This window comes from Aphis gossypii, chromosome X (assembly GCF_020184175.1).
Source record: "Aphis gossypii isolate Hap1 chromosome X, ASM2018417v2, whole genome shotgun sequence".
NCBI classification, from domain to species: domain Eukaryota; kingdom Metazoa; phylum Arthropoda; class Insecta; order Hemiptera; family Aphididae; genus Aphis; species Aphis gossypii.
In genome coordinates, this window is record NC_065533.1 from 60690333 (window position 1) to 60713602 (window position 23270).

The 23270-nt window shown below is 25.1% G+C and overlaps 1 protein-coding gene across 5 annotated transcripts; it reads right to left on the reverse strand.

The window, feature by feature from the left end:
• Positions 1-8735: 8735 nt before the first annotated feature.
• Positions 8736-23043, reverse strand: LOC114130742 (sperm-associated antigen 6-like). Of its 5 annotated transcripts, none has more exons than XM_050207581.1 (10): positions 22853-23043; positions 19536-19801; positions 17102-17312; positions 15603-15790; positions 15082-15255; positions 14714-14866; positions 9980-10132; positions 9719-9889; positions 9008-9153; positions 8736-8938 (listed from the first exon to the last, which is right to left on the reverse strand). In XM_050207581.1, the coding sequence occupies exons 1-10, from the start codon at positions 22884-22886 to the stop codon at positions 8815-8817; spliced, it is 1620 nt and encodes a 539-aa protein (XP_050063538.1). In that variant the 5' UTR covers positions 22887-23043; the 3' UTR covers positions 8736-8814. The 5 variants fall into 5 exon arrangements, with proteins under 5 accessions (XP_050063538.1, XP_050063539.1, XP_050063540.1 ...); XM_050207582.1 differs by having other exon boundaries at positions 8737-8938; positions 19536-19779; XM_027995786.2 differs by having other exon boundaries at positions 8738-8938; positions 9728-9889.
• Between the last annotated feature and the right edge of the window lie 227 nt (positions 23044-23270).

Here is a 23270-nt window from a genome sequence, read left to right on the forward strand (position 1 = left end):
TCCAGTGGTTGTCGCCGCCGCCGCCGCCGGCTGGCCGCCACGACCAATTTGATTGTACCAACAACCTAACGCGGGGGGGTTGTAAAAAAAACCGGTTTCGTCGTCCTTGAACATATATCGAACAGATGCTGTGCGCTGCGCACAACAACAATAATATAATATTCTGTGCCTACGCATTTACACCAGATGTTGTGGTAGGTATATACCGTTTACTTAAATTACGAACAAAATTCCAAAAACAATTGCTTATCTCCGAGGAGATTTCCAGCGGACAAGCTCATTAGGTATATAATATACCGAGTGCTCGTGTTGTAGGCGAAACTTCAAAAAAAAAAATCATATAGTATAGATAAATATAATTTTTTTAAACTTATAACTACCCTATACTCACTATTGTTTTACGATTTAGTAATATAATTAATTTGTTTATATATAAATAAACGATTATAATATGATGCCCAATTTAATACATATATTTATAAACAATTTGAAACTAATAGGTACATTTCGATTGACCGAAATTGAAAGTATGTACTAAACAAATAAATATATAGGCATAAATGTAATTTGTATAATTAACAAAACTATAATCGCATAAAATGCAATTATTCTAATAAATAATCTGGTACAGTCAAAATATCATAATGTACTCGTTAGACAAATACATAGTCTGAAAAACTGAATTATTTATACCATAATAATTATAGTGTTATGAAAAGAAATAGCAAACGTAGAGTAAGATCTCGAGAAACGAGCAGGAACTCTAAAGTTAATTTAAAAAAGGAGAGAAGGAATATCAATGCGTCTAGCTATTAATTTTCGCAAGAATAAAAATTTATAAGCTATTACAATTACATGTCTATTTATATTTTAGATTCTGAACGGAGTGATGAATGTATTGATTTTACAATGATGTATGTTTTTTTTTTTTTTTGTGTCTGTGTACAGCATAACTAGTCGAAATAATGCTTCAATTTCAAACTTCGGGAGTGGTTTCCGATGGAAAAGTGAATATCCTGGTGCATTATAGAGGTAAAAAGTAAACATTTTCCAACAGTTTTTAAAAAAATCGAGAAAAACAAAAAAAAAAAAAATGACGGAAAAACGGGAATTTTTACGCAAAACCAATTTTCGTCAAAATCGAATTTTTTATTTTGCTATAACTCAAAAACTAATCGATGTAAAATTGAAATTTTCGCCAAATGTTTATATTAGCGTTCTCTATACACAGTTAAATTTTCAAAAAATGTTGACTTTTTTTGAACTAATTATAGACAATTGAAATTTTCAATTTTTCTAAGTATTTTTTTTTTTTAAATAACGATAAAAAATGTTTGGCTGACCAGAAAATCTTGAAAATTTAATACAAGGTTTCTTATAAGTTATTCTTAAAGTGATAAAAAAAAATCCGGAATCGTTAGTCACAATTTTTTTTTATGAGTGCTTAAAGTTCGAATTTATACGAAATATGTCAAAATTGCGAAAATTTGCAAGTCATTTTGTGGTTGGAAAATCGTAAAAATTTTTTCTTTTATAACTAAGTTTTGAAAATTTGGTACAAGATTCTTCATAAATTTTTCTTCAAATATCTGTAAAAAAAACTCTACCGGATTCAGACAAAAAATTTTATGAGTGTTTGAAATTTAAATTTTTACAAAACCGCGTTAAATAACGGTTTAGCTTCAAACGATTTTTGATATTTGTTGTTATTCAAATAGTATAAGTCGTAAATACTTAAAAAATTTACCAGTTATTTAGATTGTCATTTTCTTTACGTGATTTGATTTTCAAAATATTTTGACTTTTTTTGAGCTATTTATAGACAAATGAAATTTTCAATTTTCCTAAGAATTTTTTTTTGAAGTGTCGATAAAGTTTTTTTGGAGGAGTCAAATTATTTGAAAAATTAATACAAAGTTCCTCATAAGTTATTCTTTTAGCGATAAAAAAATTATAAGAATACATAGACACACTTTTTTTTTTATTAGCATTTGAAGTTCAAATTTTGACAAAAACTCGTCAAAATCATGAATATTTGCAAATTAATTGTAGTTCAAAGTTCATAAAATTGTTTATATTTATATCTAACGTTAAATATTCTAGACTGACAAATCATCTCCGGTCAGAGTCGTTTTTCGTATACAATGATACCTATCTTTGCATTCAAATTTAACCTACCCTAGTCCGAGGTCCACCCCACCCCCTAATGTACAGCAGAGCGGTACCTACCCACTTGCCGACTTTTTATACTTATAATTTTACGCCGATTTATTAGGTTAAAGAATGTTATCATGCGGAGTATACCTTTTCAATTTTTAAAATAAAAGCGGCTAATAATAAAAAAAGCACTCTGTATTCGATCTAAAGATAAGGAGTTTGTTGCCGTACACGGGCTTTAATGTGCACTACCCATGTGTACTCCAATGTGGACCAAATATATAGGAGAGTAGCAAACAATTTTAAGTGAGGTGGACAGTTCAAAACTCTTCAAGGTGTGAATTATAAAATAAAAAACATGACCAAATTTATTATGTATATAGTCTTCTACATAAGCATAATATACCAGATGTATTCAAACTGTGTTTTTTGTTACCGATTTCTAAAAGGTCGTCGCTTGTGTCAGTTAAGAAAAAATAATGTACTGTATGAAGGTGTGATTATTAAGTATCGTGTTCTGATAAAAATAAGAACTGTATATAATTGTGTTACCATTGACACATAGTGTCAATGTGTCAGTCATTAATCGATGTACCTAGCTGTAGCGTATATTATGATTTATAATTAAATAAATACACTTAGATATTTAATATTTACAGTCTAAACTTTACATATATTATAAATATAACTTTATTATGTCATTATAAGTTTAAGAACCGTCAGTATGTATAGTGAAGTCTGAAGAAACGAATAAATCGTGGAAAAAAAGTTTGAATACCTCTATTATATCTATACTTAAATTGTACTATACTATGTCTATAACATTTTATAGATGGTTGCTAAATCTTAATTACAATTTATTGTATGTTTAAACCAATTAAAATAAAAAAAGGTATTAAAAAAAAACGAAAAATAAATGCATAGTTAAAAAACAAAATAAAATTTGGTATCTATGCCTTACATAATATGAATCAATTAATGTACTCGTATTACTTATATTATCTCAGTGATAAAGCTTATATTATGTATTATAATAGTGACGTACATTTATATAGAAATTTGAACGAAATAATTTAGATACTAGTACAATTATAATACTAGGTTTAGAAAAATATGTGATTGCTTAAAGTGTATAATATAATGACTGGTGAATTACCTTTAACGATGTCCTCCTACTCAAACTTATTGATAGGCCAATTGACTGCCCTGTTCTATTGTCAAAAGTTCAAGTCAAATTTAAAATTCTATGTGTCCAGGTTCAATCTACCATTTCCTTCACTATATATATCCACTGCGTACGACAAATTATTCCACTGGCCACTGTACAGGATAATGTATATTGCCAATGAGGATCCGTCTTTAATTTTTAAGTTAAGATTTCTAAATATTTTCTTTTTGTCTTTTGAACTTTTTATCCATTATTGTTATATATACTTTATGCACTTTTAATTTGTACATTGTAATATTATTATGTTAAATTTCTATTCTGTACTTTTGGCCGTAGTTCATATTGAGATTAAAAGTAAAAACTAAAAAAACTAATAAAAAATATAATACACAATATAATATATGATATGATACATGTATATGATATATTATGAATAAATTAAGTTTCACTAAATAATATCTACACGTATATATGTATTATATGCGTTTACTTTTAATTGGTAGTGATGGAGAATAAGTAACGAGTTGAAAATATGTTTTGTTAATTAATATATTCTCTACTGATTGCGTAGATATATTATATAGTTATGTGGGAGCAAATGAGCCGGGATATTGAGTTGTTATAGTTTATCCTCATATTGTCTTTTCTCATAAAATTGTATGTGCAGTATACTTAACACTTGAAAACAACAATTAATACTTATTAGTAATTTACTACAGTTGTACGAATAACCAATTACCGTTTGTCGATGTGATGTGGCGGAGGGGATAACTTTCCGTCACGGCAACCAGTAAATCAGCATTATAGTGCTCATCGCTAAGTCGTTTATCCACTTATACTCAATATTCATAAGAAACAAAAATAAAGCTACATGTGATTTAAATTCTATATTTAAACAATCTATACATGCACCTGACTTGACATCAAGTAGAGTATTTCTCGACTATTTTTGTCAATGCCATCATTTGTAGATTATAATTTATATCATAACTTATGCAATGTGGACAGGGCTTGAATTTGAAAAAAAATTGTTTTACGTTATTTTGAATAAAAATGTTACACAACTTTTGTGTTTATCGTTATTCAGATTTCAAACGTTATACAACTTTTGCGTTTTTTTTCAGAATTTAAATTTTAAATGCATTTACGTACCTGTTTCAAAGTAACAGAGCAGTAGGACATCACTATTAGCTATTGGCAATAAAATTATTCAATTATGAATGAATACCTACATATTAAATTTTAAAATTTTTTTAATAATATTTAAATTATTTTTTTTTTTTTAATGGTATACTATAAATTATAATACATAAATAATGTTTTGTTTAATGATATATTATATATTTTGTTAAACGTTACGTTTTATTTTGTGTTATTTAATTACCTATTTATGTTTATCGTTTTCCGTTATAAATACGTTTTCAAGCCCTGAATGTGGATGTATGATGTCCTACAAATTTTGGGCCTTGAATATAACATATTATTAACATATGACTACTTATTAATTTCATGCTCTCATGTCACATATATTATCACTAAGTCATATAATTATAATTATATATTTAATTTATATTATTATATAGTTAAACTTACCAATAAAGTAGGAAAGTTTAATAGGCATCTAACTGCTGTCTGCTGATGTATAGTAAATTTCAAGTAAATCTCGTCATTGTATAGGTAACTGTAATAGATGTGTTAAATTAAAATTAAGTGATAAATCATTGAAAAACAAAAATTGATTCTTAACAAATACGGCCGGTCAGTCTATACTACTAAGCATACTAATTTATTATGTATTTATATTGATATACCTATTACAATTATTTAAATATTAAATATTTAATTTAACTATTTTAAAATTTGTAATACAGTAAATTGAATTAATTTAATTTAATTAAACATCATATTTGTTAGTATTAAAAAACATATTTATATAATAATTATAATATTAACGTTATTAAGAGGACCCGCATATGTTATCTCCGTCTTACATACCTACATAGTACATGGACAATTTTCGTTCGGTGGAATCAATCGTATGTTATTACCTTCAAGTTTAAAAATGGCAAACTTACTCTATTATTAAGCCTAACAGCATACCATTGATTCTGCTGAACGAAAATTTCCCATGTTGCGTGTATGTAAGACGGAGACAACACAGCGGGTGTGGCGTCCTCTTAATTTTGAGTCAATGCCGATTTACCATATTATGGTGCGAAAAGGTTCGTAATATAAATAGGTAATAACTCGGAATTAATCAAAATAACTATTTAAGCTATAAATTTTAACCTAACTTTTGAAAAATAACAAAAATCTATTTAGGATAAGTCTTTAGATATAATATTACGTATATTTTAATACATCCCATTTCATCAAAATTTAAATTTCAATCCCTCACGTAACTATTATTTTCTTGATTATTTTAAGAAATACTGAAAATATTTGATTTTGATCTTCAGATTTCCAATTAGATACAATTTTCTAATAGAAATGATACCAAAGTTAAAGATTGAAACATTTTTCTTTTATAAATCATGTACATACCTATATAAACGAAAAAAAAACACATACCATTATAAAATTAATATACTGTTTGCTAAGCTATAAGAATCTAAAATGTCAATAACTGTTGTATGTTTTTTCTATCTTTTGAAATTACTCGCCCTGTTATATGTAAAATGTAAATGTAAATACATCGATAATTAACATTATTTTAACACCTATTTACTGCATATATAAATTGTAATCGGAAACAGTCAAACATTTAAATAATAAGTATACAATATTTGTCTTTCGGCTATTTGTTGGTAAATTATGGTAGATAAATGCAGGAAAATATAAGGAGAGAAGAAAGCATTCATATAATGTATACGTACACAAATATTTATCTTGTACATTTTTAAATATTATACAAAAAAGTATAGTAAAACTGTAAAAGTACTTTATAGTAATTGTGCTTATCGATAAATTATCATTTAGTGATAATTATATAATACTATATAGTATATGTACCTATACAAAAAATAAATATAATATATATAATTTATATATTTATACACGATGAACAAACAAACAAAAAAGGGGAAGGGATGCTAAGTAACTAGTGTAATCATCACATATGAAAAATGATTCTGAGCGGAGACAGTCTATTAGCATATAATATTACTACTTACTAAGTTTACTCGTAGATATGTATTATATGATTTATTTTTTTATATTATTATTGAAGTAATTTATTTTATTAAAAATTATTGTTATTATTCTAAGTACTAAGTATGAGTGTTTGACACTAATACCTATGGTAGGTTGAAAACATTTTTTTTCTCGAAAATATTGAATTTTAAAATATGTATGTAGATTGTAGGTAGGTATATAAAATATAATAAATAATAATATACGTTAAAACTTTTAAATTATAATAGAATAACTAAAATTGTTATTCTTTGTTCAAATATTAATTTCGTTCCAATTTTAACATAAAACTATTAAAACTTATTATATAAAAACAATATCAAGTTACTACTTACATGTGTTTAATATTTTTTAGATTTGTTGTGTAGTTAATGCACTATTTATGAGATACCTTATACCTATTACATTTTCAAGCCATAACTTTAAGAATTGAATATAAATTTTATACTTGTTTTTTGGTGTAACTTACAAACAAATGACTGAAGATGCTTGAAATGTTCACCAGATGCTTATGATAGCATTTCTTATAACTATTATAGTTTATTAAATATTTTGACTTTGATTGTGCTATTTATAGAGATTATTTTAGATTTTATTTTGATAAAGACCCCATACGTAGTTTTTATATCTGCATAAAAATATTAAAAATACATAGGTCCATTTTCTTTTTTAAGAGTTTAAAATAAACTTTTTAAGGACATTTGTAATAATAAATTATATAGTAAAAATGTATAAAATTTTCAATTTTTATTAGCCAAAGTTTAAACATTTAATAGAATATCTTCGGAAATATATCATATAGGAACCAAAAAAATCTAAAAAAAAATATACAAACACAATTATTTTTTCTAAGCATTATTTGAAACAAACATTTAAATGAAATCACATATTTTTATGTCAATTAACAATGTTAATTAATGTGTAATAATTTCAAAACATCATTTGTGGGGACTAATTTTACTTTTAACTTTTAAAAATTATAAAAGATAATGTTTTTGAAAGTTTGAGAAGATTTTATATTTTATTATTATTTGACATACAAAATAAAAAATATTTGTAAATTTAAATGGATATTAAATTGTTTTGTGACAACATTTTATGCAAATAGATACACTAATCGATACAAATCTTCTTGAATATTATTCTCTATAATTTTTAGACAACAACTCGCTTGTACACATTAACTGTTTTTACAACTTCTTTGCGAAAAAAAAATACACAACTTGATTACGCATTTACCATTCACCTGTGACTAAAAACCCTTAAAATAAAACTCGTTTGTGATCACAAATATTAAGTAGATGCCAATTATCACACATGGACTAGATACTAATTACGATAATTTTTTTAAATCATGAGTTAATGAGTTTATGTAACATTATTTCTTACACTATTAGTCTGGACAGTCTGGCCAAGGCGTGTTAAAAATGAGTGTATTTAAATTTTTAAAACGTCATAGTTATTATTTTATTAAATTAATTTTGTAAGATAGAATTTATTTATTTTTATTCATATTTTGTATTTATTACTCTTCCTTACTAAATATTTGTTTCCTTTCTTTTAACATTCATTATATTGATTTTAATTAAGTTAATTTTTGATCTGTTTCACTTTGAATGTACATGAGCACATCAATTACTTATACATTTATCGTTTATGTATAATGCACTTTAGGTAAGTAAACATTTAAAAAAAAAATAAAATATGTATTTGTGTTTTCGTTCAATTACGTTGTGTACCAATGAGTCGTCCGTTTTCAAATTAAAGACGGTTCTTATTGCGCGTAAACGAGTCCACGATTTTCAGGTGAAAACATTTTGAATGTCCGCAAACGAGTTACATTGTTCAGATGGGTGATTTTACTTGAAGTTTATTCAAAAACACATAAAAATAATTTTTTATGAATGTGTTTTGTCTAAGTTAAGTCTGGGTCAAAGATAAAAAATAAACAGTTCATAGGTAGACATTCTAATTTTTATTATGTATATTAAAATTTATAACTAAACTGTTAGGTTATAATATTTCTTAAAATTAATTTGGAATTATGTATATGTATGTTATAATATACGTATAGGAGAGAGCCTTGGTCACTTGACCTCACCCCTCCACCGTGGATTCATCACATGGTTATTCATGTATTGTGTATAGGAATTATATTTACAAACAAAATTATACTATAAAGATAAAATACATAATATATTTATCAATCAAATAGTTTCAATAAATATAATTTATTAAACGGATAAAAAGTTATCATATTCGATTAATAATCCTATCTTAGATAGTGTTATTTACTATTAAACAGGGTTGGTGAAACTATTGCTCATTTGTACTTCGTGATCGTCTAACAAACATTGACTTTTGGGCACAAATTTGTCCAATTTTCTCAAAACCGACTCTGGAATTTCTCCAGCTACCATTCTTATTTATAAATTAAAATAAAAAATATATTTAAAAATTATATTCAACAGTTAAATGTATTAAACTTACTGTAATATATTGTCTGGAAAGCAACAATTCACAGCTTTGATAACATAATCCAAATGTGAATTGATATCTGGTTTAAGGTTTTGAATCATTTTTAAATGTCCATTAATGATAAAATTTCGCCGAGCTTTAAAACTTTTTGGTAACATCTATAAATCAATAAAAATATTTAATATTTTGTTTTAATTCCATACCTTTTAAGTTTTAATAATAATGATAAAAATAATATATGTATTCAATTTAATACAATTGTAAAAAGCAAAATTGAACAAATAAATATAATTAAGTTAAAATGAATAGATTAAATGAATCGAAAATATAAATAATTATAATAGATCAATGGATAGTTGAGAAAAAATAAAATGACGAAAAAGTAATTTATAATAATAATAATAATAATAATATATAAAATAATACCAGACAATCCAATGATATTGATTATTAAAAATAAAAATATAGTGTATTAGAAACTTAAAGTGATGCTCAGTTATTATATCATGAAGATTGATGTAGCTTTTAAAATTAATGATTAAGCGAAGTGTAATATGATATGAATCAATATAAAATATTTAGGTGTTTAAATTGTTTTGAATTAATATGTATTTTAAAAAAATAACTATTATACGATTATTTGACTAAATTACGATTTATACTTTGTGATAATTGGCATTAGCACCTATCTTATATTGTTTATGTGTAAATTACATAACTAACGGAAAATACTTGGCTAATTTTAATTAATATATGTAGCATTATTTGAATAGGCATTGACGGCGTCAACAACTTCTCTATAGCAGAAAAATCTTCACTTTTGTTCAGTATAACTTTAATGGCACTTTTGCATTTATGATGAGCCTCATGTGTCGGACTTGTGTTTATGTAAACCTGAATAAAAAATAAGCTTTGTTGATAATAACACATCATATTAACGCTCATGACTTATTATTTGTAATATTTTATTCTTATCGTTCTCACATCAATCATAGCACTCACGGCGTGGCAAGTAAAAACGGATTTCGCATGTTTAGAACTATGTTGACCAATCATTTCTAATGTCCAAGCTATACCGGCTTTTAGACAATCATCGTCTGTATCGCTTTTCAAGATGGCAGTCAAATGTTTCAATATCTGAAAGTTAGAAATAGACAAAAAGTTCATATACTATTTGTATACATGTTGGTACTATAGGTAAGGTATATTTCGGAATGGTCTATACTCTATACAAATCATAGACCAGTCGATTAAAATATCTATATTGATTTAATACAAGTAAAACATAATATAGTTTCGTAATTATTATTTATATCAAGTGTACGCAACTGGTAGGTATTGATAATTTTTGAATTTGAATCTTTTATTACAAAGTAGGTAGTTCTTGATATACCTACTAAAGACTTTAAATTATTTAATGTTCACCACACGTCCACACATAAAGTGATGACTAAATAAAGATTAAGGTAAATTTACAAAAAACTTTTAATTTTATTGTGTAGGTATTACACAGGTACTATTAGGTATATAGTAATATAATTAATATATAGTGGACATAATTTCGTTTCTAGACTTAGAAAAAGCTTTCGATTCAATTAGTAGAAAATTATTACTACATAAGTTAAATGAATTAGGATTCGATACTATTACACTCAATTGGTTTTCTAGTTATCTGAGTAATAGACAGCAATTAACCACTATTGGATCGCATTATAGTGACTATTGTTATGTCCATGATTATGGAGTAACACAAGGAACGTCATTAGGTCCCTTACTATTTTTAATCTATATCAACTCTATTCCAGCTTCATTATTAAAAGGTAAACTATTCATGTTTGCCGATGATATAGCTCTTGTTAATACCGAAGAAAATTGGTCAAAATTAAAAGAAATTGTCGAAATTGACTTAGAGCTTGTATATAACTGGATGGAAAAAAACTTATTATCACTTAATGTAAATAAATCAGTATGCATGCCGATAGTCACAAACCGATCACAACTTCCAGTTGGAGTGAACTTCATATTACATCAATGTTCCGCAAATAAAACAATCTGCAATTGTAAACCACTTAAAATGGTACAACAATTTAAATATTTAGGAGTCATAATGGATCAAGAGCTGAAATGGTCTGAGCATATAAAATTTATCAAAAATAAAATCCGGAGATTAACTTCCCTATTTTATAAAATTCGCTTTCTTAAGGAATCAGTTGTACGGCAAATTTATATGGCATTATGTAATTCACTCGTATTATATGGTATAACATGCTGGGGTGGTGCCAGCAGAACCGACATACAATCAGTATATATTGCCCAGAAAATTACTATAAAAGTAGCCTACTCGTTACCGCCGACATACCCTTCAATAGATATTTTTAAAAATACTAACATACTATCAATCTATAAATTATACATTAAACTTATAAAAGCAATTCAAATGCAAATACTGAATAATACAGATATAATAGACAGTAGAACAGGTAATAACATAAAATTACCTTATATATCACTATCCAGTACAAAAAGTGCTCCCGATTATATGGCCAAAACTATATTCAACAATTTAGGAAATGATGTAAAGAGTCTAATAAAGTATGAATGTGAAAATCAGTCTAATAAAACCAATGAAAAAAATATAATTAACAAAAATCGTATAAAAAATGTAATTACTAAAATAGTAAATGACCTAGATGAGAATGTGTGTAAAAATCAATTATTAAAAAGTATCTATGTGTAAATATAAATGATTATCTATTAGCATCGTTTAGTTATATAATTATAAGATAATGTTATTTAGAGTAGTAAAATACATCATTCTCAATTGTATAAGACATTGTATAAGACACATGACACTTTATTTTTATAATATTATATAAGTATTATGTATAGGAACTCCGTATACCAGAAACGAGCTTGCTCAGTTGGTATACGTATCAGCTCTTATCACTATTACTGTAGTAATTTAATTTAATTTTTGTAATTTAATTTTTGTGATTTTGCTGAAATAAATAAATAAATAAATAAATAAATAATATTTAATTAACCATTTCTTAAAAATATTAATTTGAATTAAATAATAAAATTATAGTATTAAAAGACTAAAATTAAATCAATGTACTTCCGTGATAAACGAGTCTCGAAGAAGGTTTTTTTAAGAAATTTAAATTACACACCACATACGTATTGTAGATATTGAAATCAATGAAATTCCTACTCGTTTACATTAAGCTTCTATTATATATGGTTCTAAAAATCACAACCGCAAGTTTATCTAAGGCCTTTAAATATGTACCTATTAACGCATAGGACAGCTATATTTGAAAATATTCCATATTAATAATATATAAGTAGGTAGGTAATATGAATCGTGTAAGGTTAGGATGTTTATGCACTAAAAAATGTATAAATATGTATGCACTTATGCACTAAAAAACAGTTAAATATGCATGAAAAATTTGAAAAATATGCATTAAAAAATTAAGAAATGTGAAAAAAAAAATGTAATAATTAATACATAGAGAATAGAGATAAATTAAATTATTAATAGACAGATTATTAGACAGAACAAATTGTGTTAGTACTATTTTTATGTGCTCGTTTTCATGGCCGCAACTGAAAGGAGGGTCCAGGGGTCCAGACTCCCTCATCGAAATTTTTAAAAGCAGAAATATTTTTTAGATTCTGAACGAAGTGATGAATGTATTGATTTTACAATGATGTGTGTTTTTTTTTTGTTTTTGTGTCTGTGTACAGCATAACTAGTCGAAATAATGCTTCAATCTTAAACTTTAGGGGTGGTTTCCGATGGAAAGTGAATATCCTTGGTACATTATAAAGGTAAGAAGTAAACATTTTCCAACAGTTTTCAAAAAAATCGAGAAAAACAAAAAAAAAGTGACAGAAAAACGGGAATTTTTACGCAAAACCATTTTTTGACTAAATCGATTTTTAATTATATGGTTGTAATTCAAAAACTAATTACTGTAAATACTTAAAATTTTCACCAAATGTTTACCTATGTTAGTTTTATCTATATACAGTTAAATTTTCAAAAAATTTTGACTTCTTTTGAGTTATTTGTAGATCATTGAAATTTTGGATTTTTTTGAGAAATTTTTTTTAAAGTGTCGATAAAAAATTGTTGGATGACCAAAAAGTTTTGAAAATTTAATACAAGGTTCCTTATGAGTTGTTTTTATTGTAGCTAAAAAAAATTAAAAATCGTTAGTCACAATTTTTTTTATAAACGTTTATAGTTCAAATTTTTACGAAATCTGTCGAAATCGCAAAAATTTGCAACTAATTTTGAAGTTGAAAAATCATAAAATTTGTTGTGTTTATAACTAAGGATTAAAAATACAACACTAAGTTTTCCATAAGTATTTCTTCAAGTATCTATAGAGAAAACTCGAAGCATCATTATAGGAAAAATTTGCGTTTGAATTTTAAATTTTTACGAAATATCTAACGATTTACCCTCAAACGATTTTAAATATATTTTGTTATTATTCAAAAAGTATAAGTCGTAGATACTTGAAAAATTTACCAGTTATTTAGATTGGTATTTACTTTACATGAATTAGTTTTCAAAATATTTTGACTTTTTTTGAGCTATTTATAGACAACTAAAAATTTTAAATTTTTCTAAAAAATTTTTTTGAAGTGTCGATAAAATTTTTTTGGCCTATAAAATACTTGAAAATGTAATACAAAGTTTCTCATAAGTTACTCTTATAGTGATTTAAAAATTATAAGAATACATAGGCACAATTTTTTTTTTATTAGCATTTGAAATTCAAATATTGACGAAAATTCGTTAAAATCATAAATATTTGCAAATTATTTTGTGGGTATAATTCATAAAAAATTTTGCATAAATAGCTAAGAGTTGAAAATTTAATACAAGATTTTTCAAAAGTTTAGCTTTAAATAATTATAAAATAACTTAAATTTTGGTGTATTCAGGCCATTAAAACATAAATACCTTTTTCACCAACCACTGGAAATTATATCCTAGGCTGACAAATCATTCCCGTTTAGAACCGTTTTTCGTATTCAATGATAAGTATAATTGGATTCAAATTTAACACTCTTATAATATATAATAGTGATCCACACGGCACCTAATGTACAGCAGAGCGGTACCCACTTACCCGCTTTTTTATTATTAAATAATTAACTATTGTGTGAATTGAGTATTATAATGATGAATTATGTTTTCAATAACGATGATAATCAAATTTTATATTTTTAACGCAGAAATGACGTTCAGTATCTATTTAATATATTTAAAAAAATGTTCCCCTCCTCTGAAATTTTCTTTCTAGTTGCGGCCTTGCTCGTTGTACCATAAAATTACGTTATTTTTCATCGAAAACAATCAAATATGCGTTTATAAACAGAAAAAACATCAATTATGCACTTATTAAAAAATGGTAAAACATGTAATTATATGCAAAATAAAAATTTGATACTTTGAATATAGATATCGTGAGGTACATTTCTATACAAGAATGGAAGTTATTGGACAACCTAAAAAAATACTCAAAATCATTAACATCCTAACCCTATAATATTATGATACCTTGAATTTATGCGCACCTATACTAACATGCGTTTTGCTAGATTTTGAACTATTTTGTGATTAGATTATTATATGACATATATCTATAAAGATGTATCTAATGAAATAAAATCTATTAATGTAAACATTCAAACCTTAGAATTGATAACAGCCGTCGCAAGTAATGGTGACACGGATGATATGTATCCCAAAGCGAGTACAGCTGGAGTAGAAGGATATTCTTTGCTTTTCAAAATGACGTTTAACAATGAAACTATTCCTCCAGTAGTCACGATCATCTTACAAATCTATATAAATTATACAAGATATAATAGATGTATGTATATTGTATATGCAATATTAAAAACTCGAGTTAGCTGCAATTAGGCATTTGACTTTTATATTAAAATAGAAAGTTTTAGTGGATTTTATTTGTTTGAAAATATGATTTACATCTAAATAACCATAGGGCATAAAATAATTAAAAAAAATAACTAATTTATTTTAAAATGTGTGATCGTACTTGAATGGAATATTTAACTACTTCGTAAACGACTTCGGCCGCATTATAACGTACAGATTCATCGGGATGCGCCATCAGTAGCAATATTTCTGGAAATAGTTTTGTCTCAACTACTATTTCGGTTAAAGATAACGAGTGCTTAGCAATGTTTTTTATCAATAATAATGTATTTGCCTAAAAATATTCAATATTAAGAATTAATGTAGAAATATCAAAAAGATGTTATTATTAGTATTACCTACAACAAATTAAAAAAAGGCAAATTTAAATGATACAATTATTTTGATATTGCAAAATAAAACTAAATGTGCTAATTAGGTACTTAGGTATACTAGATATATTATGTATATTGTTTACCTATAATATATTGTAATAATACTTATTAATTTACTTATTATATTAAGTAGTTATAAATTTATAATACACTTATTTACATAATACATATTTATTAACATTTACATTTTGGTATAACAAATAACATGAAATATGATTTTTGTTTCAATACTTAATAATATAGGTACCTGAAGTTTGACGTCTGTGTTGTAATCGGTCGATAAAAAAATTATTACGTTAGGTAAAGTGTGCACATCCACAATTTGTTTGGCTAATTTTTGATTGTGTTTGGCTATCTCGCTTAATGTAGATAAAGCATATAATTTAAAATCGTGTCTTTCCTCTTTTAAACTTTGGACAATTTGAGGCAGTATACCTGCACATTTAAAAATGTATAATATATGTAATAACAATTTAGTAATAACATATTAAATCGGAGAAACTGAAATTCAGATTTATATTGTGTAATAAATAAATATATTAAATAAAATAAATAAATATATTGACCTTAAAAAAATATTTTTTGTTATGTAATTAAAGGGGGATAAATTTATAATTCTTTATTAAACTAAGTTTTTTTGAAACAATGATAACTTTTAAGCTGCAATCTTCAATATTTTACAGTCAAAAATCAAAATTTATAAGTCACAATTTTACTCTGCAATAAATTATTTTTTGACTAAAACATTTCAAGTAATTGCTTACAGTTTTTTAGGTTAACATTAGTTTTTTTTTTAAATATAATACCTACTATGGTAAGTATTATTTCTAGGTAATAAACATAACCTATTTACAGCTAGGTAACTAGATACCTAATGAATAATATCTATTTGAAATTATAACTGTAAATTAAAGTAATTACTAATTGCTAATCTTTTAAAGTACAGTTGCATCTATTTTTTACTTAATCGAGGGGCAAATAGGCTTATGTGGTTATGTTATACAGACATAATTCTTTAGTGTAGGCCTTTAGAGCCTTTCATGGCAATAGTCTACAAGGTCTGAGAAGCCACTACTAAGTTCTTTTTAAGAATTTTAGTAAAAAAATGTATACATAATTGTATAGGTACGTATTAGGCACATTTTGTGCTTGTACAATGTACATGTATTATAATAAATACTAAGTTAATACTAAAATTAATTTTTATATTTTTGGAATGTGACTATTGAAAATTACTATTGTAATCAGAATATTATCATAAAATGCTATAAAATTAAATATGTATAAGTTTGACAAAGGTGTTTTAACAAAGGCGCGTTCCTAAGGAGGCGAAGGTGGCAATCGCACCCTCCATAAATCGTATGATGTTCTATTTATTTAAAGCTAATAGGTATAAGCTGAAGTTACAAAAATATATAATAGATTTAAGTTTTGGTTTACCAAAGTGATACGTAAGATTAAAAATTTTTTGTTCCCCCCCTTCTCATGGAATTGACCTGAAGACGCTCCTAGTTGCATCAGTTTTGTAGTTCTGTGCAGTATGATTTTTATGATATTTGTACCTTGTAACATATTCCCTGAAAAAGTGCTTACTCGTCCCTAACTTGCATCTACTTGCATTTAAAGTATAGATATAGCAGATATATAGTATAAATATAGCAGATATACATATATATATATATATATATATATATATATAGTCAGATATCATATGATTATTTTAAATTAATATAAATAGGTACGTACCAGATTTTATGATGAGTTGTGAAATACTAGGATCTTGACCAGCTATCGAACTAATTGCTTGCAAAGCTACTTCTCTAACCATTACGTCTAAGTCCTTCATACATGTTAAAATAGCGTGTATTCCATCACATTCTTTTACTATAATTTCAGAACACGACAAGTGTTTACTAATATTCCGAATGAGATTCATGCAACTTTTTTTGTATGTTTTCTATTGTAATAAAAAAATGAATATCATGTAAAATCATAATCATAACACACCCATATTAATTTATTTTTGACATTATAATCTGATAGAGTATATATTAGTAATTATTATGACGATACAAAACGTGTATGGGACTGAAATTTTGTTAAGTGACGACCGAACGTAACTCCGAAGTAATAAGACAAGATTTATGTATAGGTATTTTAGATACTGACATTGCATAAATTTTAGTTTTCCACAGTTATTTTTCGTTAATTTCAATTATTAAGAAAACTACCTACTAAAAATATATTTGTCGCTCCCTTCTTCCCAAGTTAGATTGAAACATTTTTCCAAAATCATTGTTAAGCTAGTACCCACACTAATAATTGACTGTACGGTATACATTAAATAATTCAAAATACTAGGTATAAGCTGTATACATTTGATTTTTCTCTACTAATAATGTTAAAATATATTATTTTGATTAATATTTAAAAATTATTAATATTCATTGATAATTATAAGATATTAGTTAAAAAATAGTATATCAAATATACCAAAAGTAATAATAATATAATATCAGCATAATTATTATTGCATTGATAATGTTTAAACTATAAGAAATAACTAAAATTGATTTTATGAAAAACGAATGTATAGAAGGAACGTTTTAATATTTTTTCGTGATATTTTTTCTCGTAGGTACGCATAACACAATACGTAAGAAAAACAAAATATAATCTTTGTTAAATCCAATGTACATTACAATCAATTATCGTTACCGGAAGCTAGTTAAGCATAAAATAGTTGTATTAATTATATCTAAAAAAATTATATATATTTAGAAAATAATAAAAGTAGGTATCATTTTCAAAACAGATATCATTTATATCATTCTATATCAATTATATTTTTTAATGTGTAATGAGTAATGACTAATAAATTATTTCAAAAATATTTAAATATTTAAATACTTAGGTAATAGACAAAATATTATGATTCATGACTATTTTACAACTTTTAAAAGCAAATACCAGTGTTTTTATAAATTTAAATGTTGTAGTATATCTATTAATGTTTTACGAGTATATTAATTATATCATTTATGATTATTATTAGCTTTTAATATCGACTTACCATAAAACAATGTACATACCTTTACGTTATAAATAGGCAATACTTTAAAACTAATCCAAAAATTTTGAAATTATAATTGTCTAGTGAACTATAATAATGTTGGAAATAAATTAAAAGCTTCAAGTCCCTGTAAATATTTGTGAAATACAACAATGAACTAATATTGTTATTTTTTGTTTAAATTTTAAATTTCATATAAATTTGAACCACATCAAACATAAATTTAATATGATATATTTTTACATTTAACTTTTTTTTTTAATTTCCACCAATAAAATCGTACTTAATAAATTTTTAAATTTCATATTTTTAATTAAAAAAAAATTTGAATTTTCTCCTACAAAACAATTTATAAATGTCTGTATTTTTGATCAATTTTGTAAAAATATAAATCTTTAAACACTTATGAATACTAATAAACTGTTACCTACTACATATTTTAATTGAGATATCAGATAAGTACATGTTTTGTTATCACGTGGAACCTTGTATTCATTTTTAAAGCTAGAAAAATACTTAAATAAATCTTTTGTGAAAAAATCAAATTTTTACATTATATAGTTATTAATTTTTGAATTATAACAAAAAAATATAATTAATTTGGTCAAAAACTAGTTTTGCGTTAAGTTAAAGATCAAACCATTTTCTTACATAGAAATTGCGATTAGACACACTAAAATACATCATTGAATAACCAAAAAAAAAACTTCAAAAATTTTGTAACTGAGATCAACTTTTTAAAGAAAATGAGAAGATTGTTACAAGTGAGTTTGTGAAACCCAAGTACGAATAAATCTGATAACATATAAAGTCAAATTTTCTTGACGCATTTTAACATTTACAACAATACAACATTCAAATACGATTACTTATAAGTTATTAGATATAGGAGAAAATTAAAAATTTGTTTTTCTTTGGTGCCTATATTTATACATATTATTTAAAAATTAAAAAATAATATTTTACCAAGTACCTATAAACTATGTAAAGCGTTATATTATGTTCACTAGTTCACTGTAATATTAATAACTTGTAAGGAAAGAGAAAAAAGTACCGACGAGACGTTTGAAACCCGGCTCTCCATTACCTGTCGTCGTTCATACGTACATTTTCGCAGGCAATCTGTCCAAGTAACCTTTTCAGTAAATTGTCAGTACACAATATTTGTTTGGCACATTTTTTGCTATTGCCAGCCAATCTCGCTAAACCTAGCACCGCATTCATCCTCACCTCTGGGTCGATATCGTCCAAAAGCGGCTGAACTATTTCGACCGCGTTACTCTTATTGAGGCATTCGATGTACGCTTGTTTGGCCGCCTGTCCCGCAAAGTTCTGAACGAAAGTCAGCTGACTTTTTGCGTAGGTTTCGAATACTTAATGTTTGTATGTTATAATATGTTACGGTAAAATAAACGAATACTGCCCTCAAATGACCGAATTACGAGCTCTAAGAATATAGGTACAAAATAGATAGGTTAAACTTCAAATGTTTATTCTAACTATTGAAAACATGAACATTTTGTAAGTCGTATAAGATAAACAATCAACTATGAAATATAAAAAGGCGGGCAAGCAGATATAGTAGATGTCCAGTGGTTGCATGTAATAGATGTGTTAAATTTAAACTTTCAAATTTCATCATTGTATACAAAATATAATTGAATGTGGGAGTGTGAACAGAGCGTTATGCTAGAAATTCTTATTAGGTAGGTATATTTAGTACTAATACTAATACTAGGAAGGGCGAAGGAAGGTATTTTCGTGGCATAAGCAATTTCATGATTTTATTTGTTGATCGTATTATCACGTAATTCCATAAAAGAACATTTTCTTGAAAATTACACTGATTCTTAAAGTAACTGTAATTCATATTTGCATTTAAAATATTTAATTTGTATACCAAGGGTCCGGTTAAATAATATAGTTTATTAATTATAAACAAGAAAAATAAGAATAAAACATTTTATTTTTTAGTTATTATTTAAGACATAATATGATGTAGGTATTGTTTTTCAAACATAAATCAAAATATTTCCACTAAAAGTATCGAAATAAAAAAAAAATTAATTTTTAATTTTAAATCATCTTAAAATTTAGTTAAAAATTTCAACCAGGCAAAAACAATTTGATTGCCTTGAACATTTATTAATTAAAAATTCACTTAAGTTAGAAAAAAAAATCTCAATTAAAAATAAAATTTTAGTTTGAAATTAAGCGATTATTTATATTAAAGTGGTATACTATATGTGTTAAAATGTATATTATACATAATATTATATTGTATTTCATTTTTTATTATTTATTAGTACTTTTTTAAATGTTATATGAATATTTTATTAAATTCTAGTAAATTAGTTTTCTTAACTCTAATTTAAATTTACTAATATTTTATACAAGTATATAACAAACAACAACTTAAGAAGTTGCAGTCTATGTTTAAACTAATAAGATATTATTTATGTACTATTTTATGAAAATAAAAAAATTTAAGTTATAATTTTGTTATAAATACAAAAGAGCTTGGATTTACTTACAGTACCATGATCACGTGGGTGGCTTGCATATCATTTATAAGTTATAAGTTAATATAATTGTATAAGTTAAATTTATAAGTTTGTGAATAAGTTTATCGTTTATATAATTATATTATAAACAGTTAAAAATGAGTCTAAATATTTTACAAAATTTCATTAAACGTAATATTGAATAAAACAGATTAAAAAAAATTGAAGACTACACGAATGATATTTTTTGATAATTACTACAAAATTATTAAAATTGTTGAAGTGTATAATTTCATCCAAATATGAACTTTAATCGCCAAAAGAAAAAAAAAATTGTGCTATTATATTTTTTAGATATTTCAATTCTAATATAATATACTTATAGAGAACCTTGAGTTTTAAGTGCCAACTAAATTTATAATCATACCAGAAAATATGCTGAAGTTTAAAATATAGAAACATTTTTATTGCACCAAAAAAAGATGACAGACAAAAAAAAACACACATTGTAAAATCAATATATTCATCGCTTCGTTTAGAATCTAAAGTAGATTTAAAAGTTGTATAATTATTCATATCAATTATTATTCGTCTGTATTTAAATACGACTATAGAAAATTATTACAAGTACTAGTTAAATATTGAAAATCTAAATTTATAATATTATTTATATTTTTTTTATTGGCATTTGAAGTTTAAATTTAAGCAAAATCGGATAATTAAACAAAAAATGACGATTTTTTTATTACAACATTTGTTATTTTGTTGTTAATTAAAAATATTAATCATAAATATTTTTTGTTAATACATGTATTCTTATGTAAGATGTGTAGGTAAATATTTATTTAATTGTAATTTTCCTTGGTTATAATGATATAGACAATATTTAATTGTAAAAAAATTATAAATCCATTTTAAATTTATTCTTATATTTTGAATTTTAACCATAGAAAATTGTTTATCCTATAAGATTTAACCATTTTTCATTTGTAAAATCTCTCTACTATAATAATCGTTCGAAGTTTAACCAAAACATTTTAGTAAAATGTATTAGAATTTTCTAACACCAATTGGTAAAAAACCCGAAATTCGGACATTTGCCAGCAGTAGTTATAGTAAGCTTAAGTATTCGTACTTTTAATGTAACAATATATTTTAATGGCTAAGGTGGATCTAAATTCTAAAGTATGCTTGAGAGGATTACTTCCCCAATATTAGCCCAGTGCCTATAAGTTAATAGCATGAATAGAAGTTTTCACAATTAACGAAGTAAATAAAAATCAAATATACGTAAGTTCTAATAAAATAAAATACATCCACATAAAAGTTTCAATACGAATAAAATATAAAGCATAATGAAAGCATAATTAAGTAAGAAAAACTATACCTAATAAATAAAAAAAAACTTAAACTATGTTATTTGTATACATCTAAAAGAAATATTCCTAGAGGAAAATTACGAAGTATTGACATCACTTACGTAGAGACGCAATATAAGTAAAATAAATTTTCTATTATCTAATATTTTGTTTTATCATTAATGTTAATATCGTTTTTAAAATTAAAGAGCACAGATAAATGCGTAAATTGTTCTTGACACCAGGTCTTAATATTATATATAGTTAATTATAGGTTAACAGCTACGTTCGTAAGTAAAAAATAGCCGAGGAAATTTGAAAAATCATTGTAACTTTTACTAACTTAAATAAACTCTAATAAATACTTTTTTCGATGACTTCTTTAAATTATTCTCTTAAAACAAAAAATATTGTGAAGAAGAAATAATTTCTTAATAAAGAATGTTAAATATCCTAAACACCTATAGGATTTGCACATATGGTTAGGTTAATTAACTATTTATTACTATATGTGATATGCCAATGTCACATTATGACCTATTTACATATTATTTGTTATTACTTTTTTGTACGTAGTAGCTCGAAGGCGGACTCATATCGTTAAAATATGACAGTTATATCTCTTTTTCGGTGTTGATTTTATCGAATAAAATGAGTTGTTAATCTCTTGTAGTGTCCGACGTGCTCAGTGACCTTAAATAATAATTCAAAAAAATAAATAACATAATACCTATATACACATATATTTATTAAAGTGATCGGTTACACATGAAAACTTTTGGGACGTTGTCATGGTCGCAGATAATCCTTTGGTAGGTACCTACCTACCAACTTAACTACTATTAATTATTATAAACGTGTAAAAGAATAAATAGTTCCAAGACAGTAAGGCCAATAGGATTATGTTATGGTATATTATGATCTAGGCTAGTATATACAGTCATACACTCATCCCTGCTATTATTTTTTATAATGAAATT

Excerpts from the sequence above, each read along its gene's own strand:
- LOC114130742 (XM_050207581.1), bottom strand. The coding sequence starts at position 22,886 with ATGAGTCCGCCTTCGAGCTACTACGTACAAAAAA. Across the intron at positions 17,313-19,535 it reads GACAGATTGCCTGCGAAAAT|AAAACATACAAAAAAAGTTG; the intron begins GTACGTATGAAC and ends TTATTACAATAG. Across the intron at positions 14,867-15,081 it reads TAGTTAAATATTCCATTCAA|ATTTGTAAGATGATCGTGAC; the intron begins GTACGATCACAC and ends TAATTTATATAG.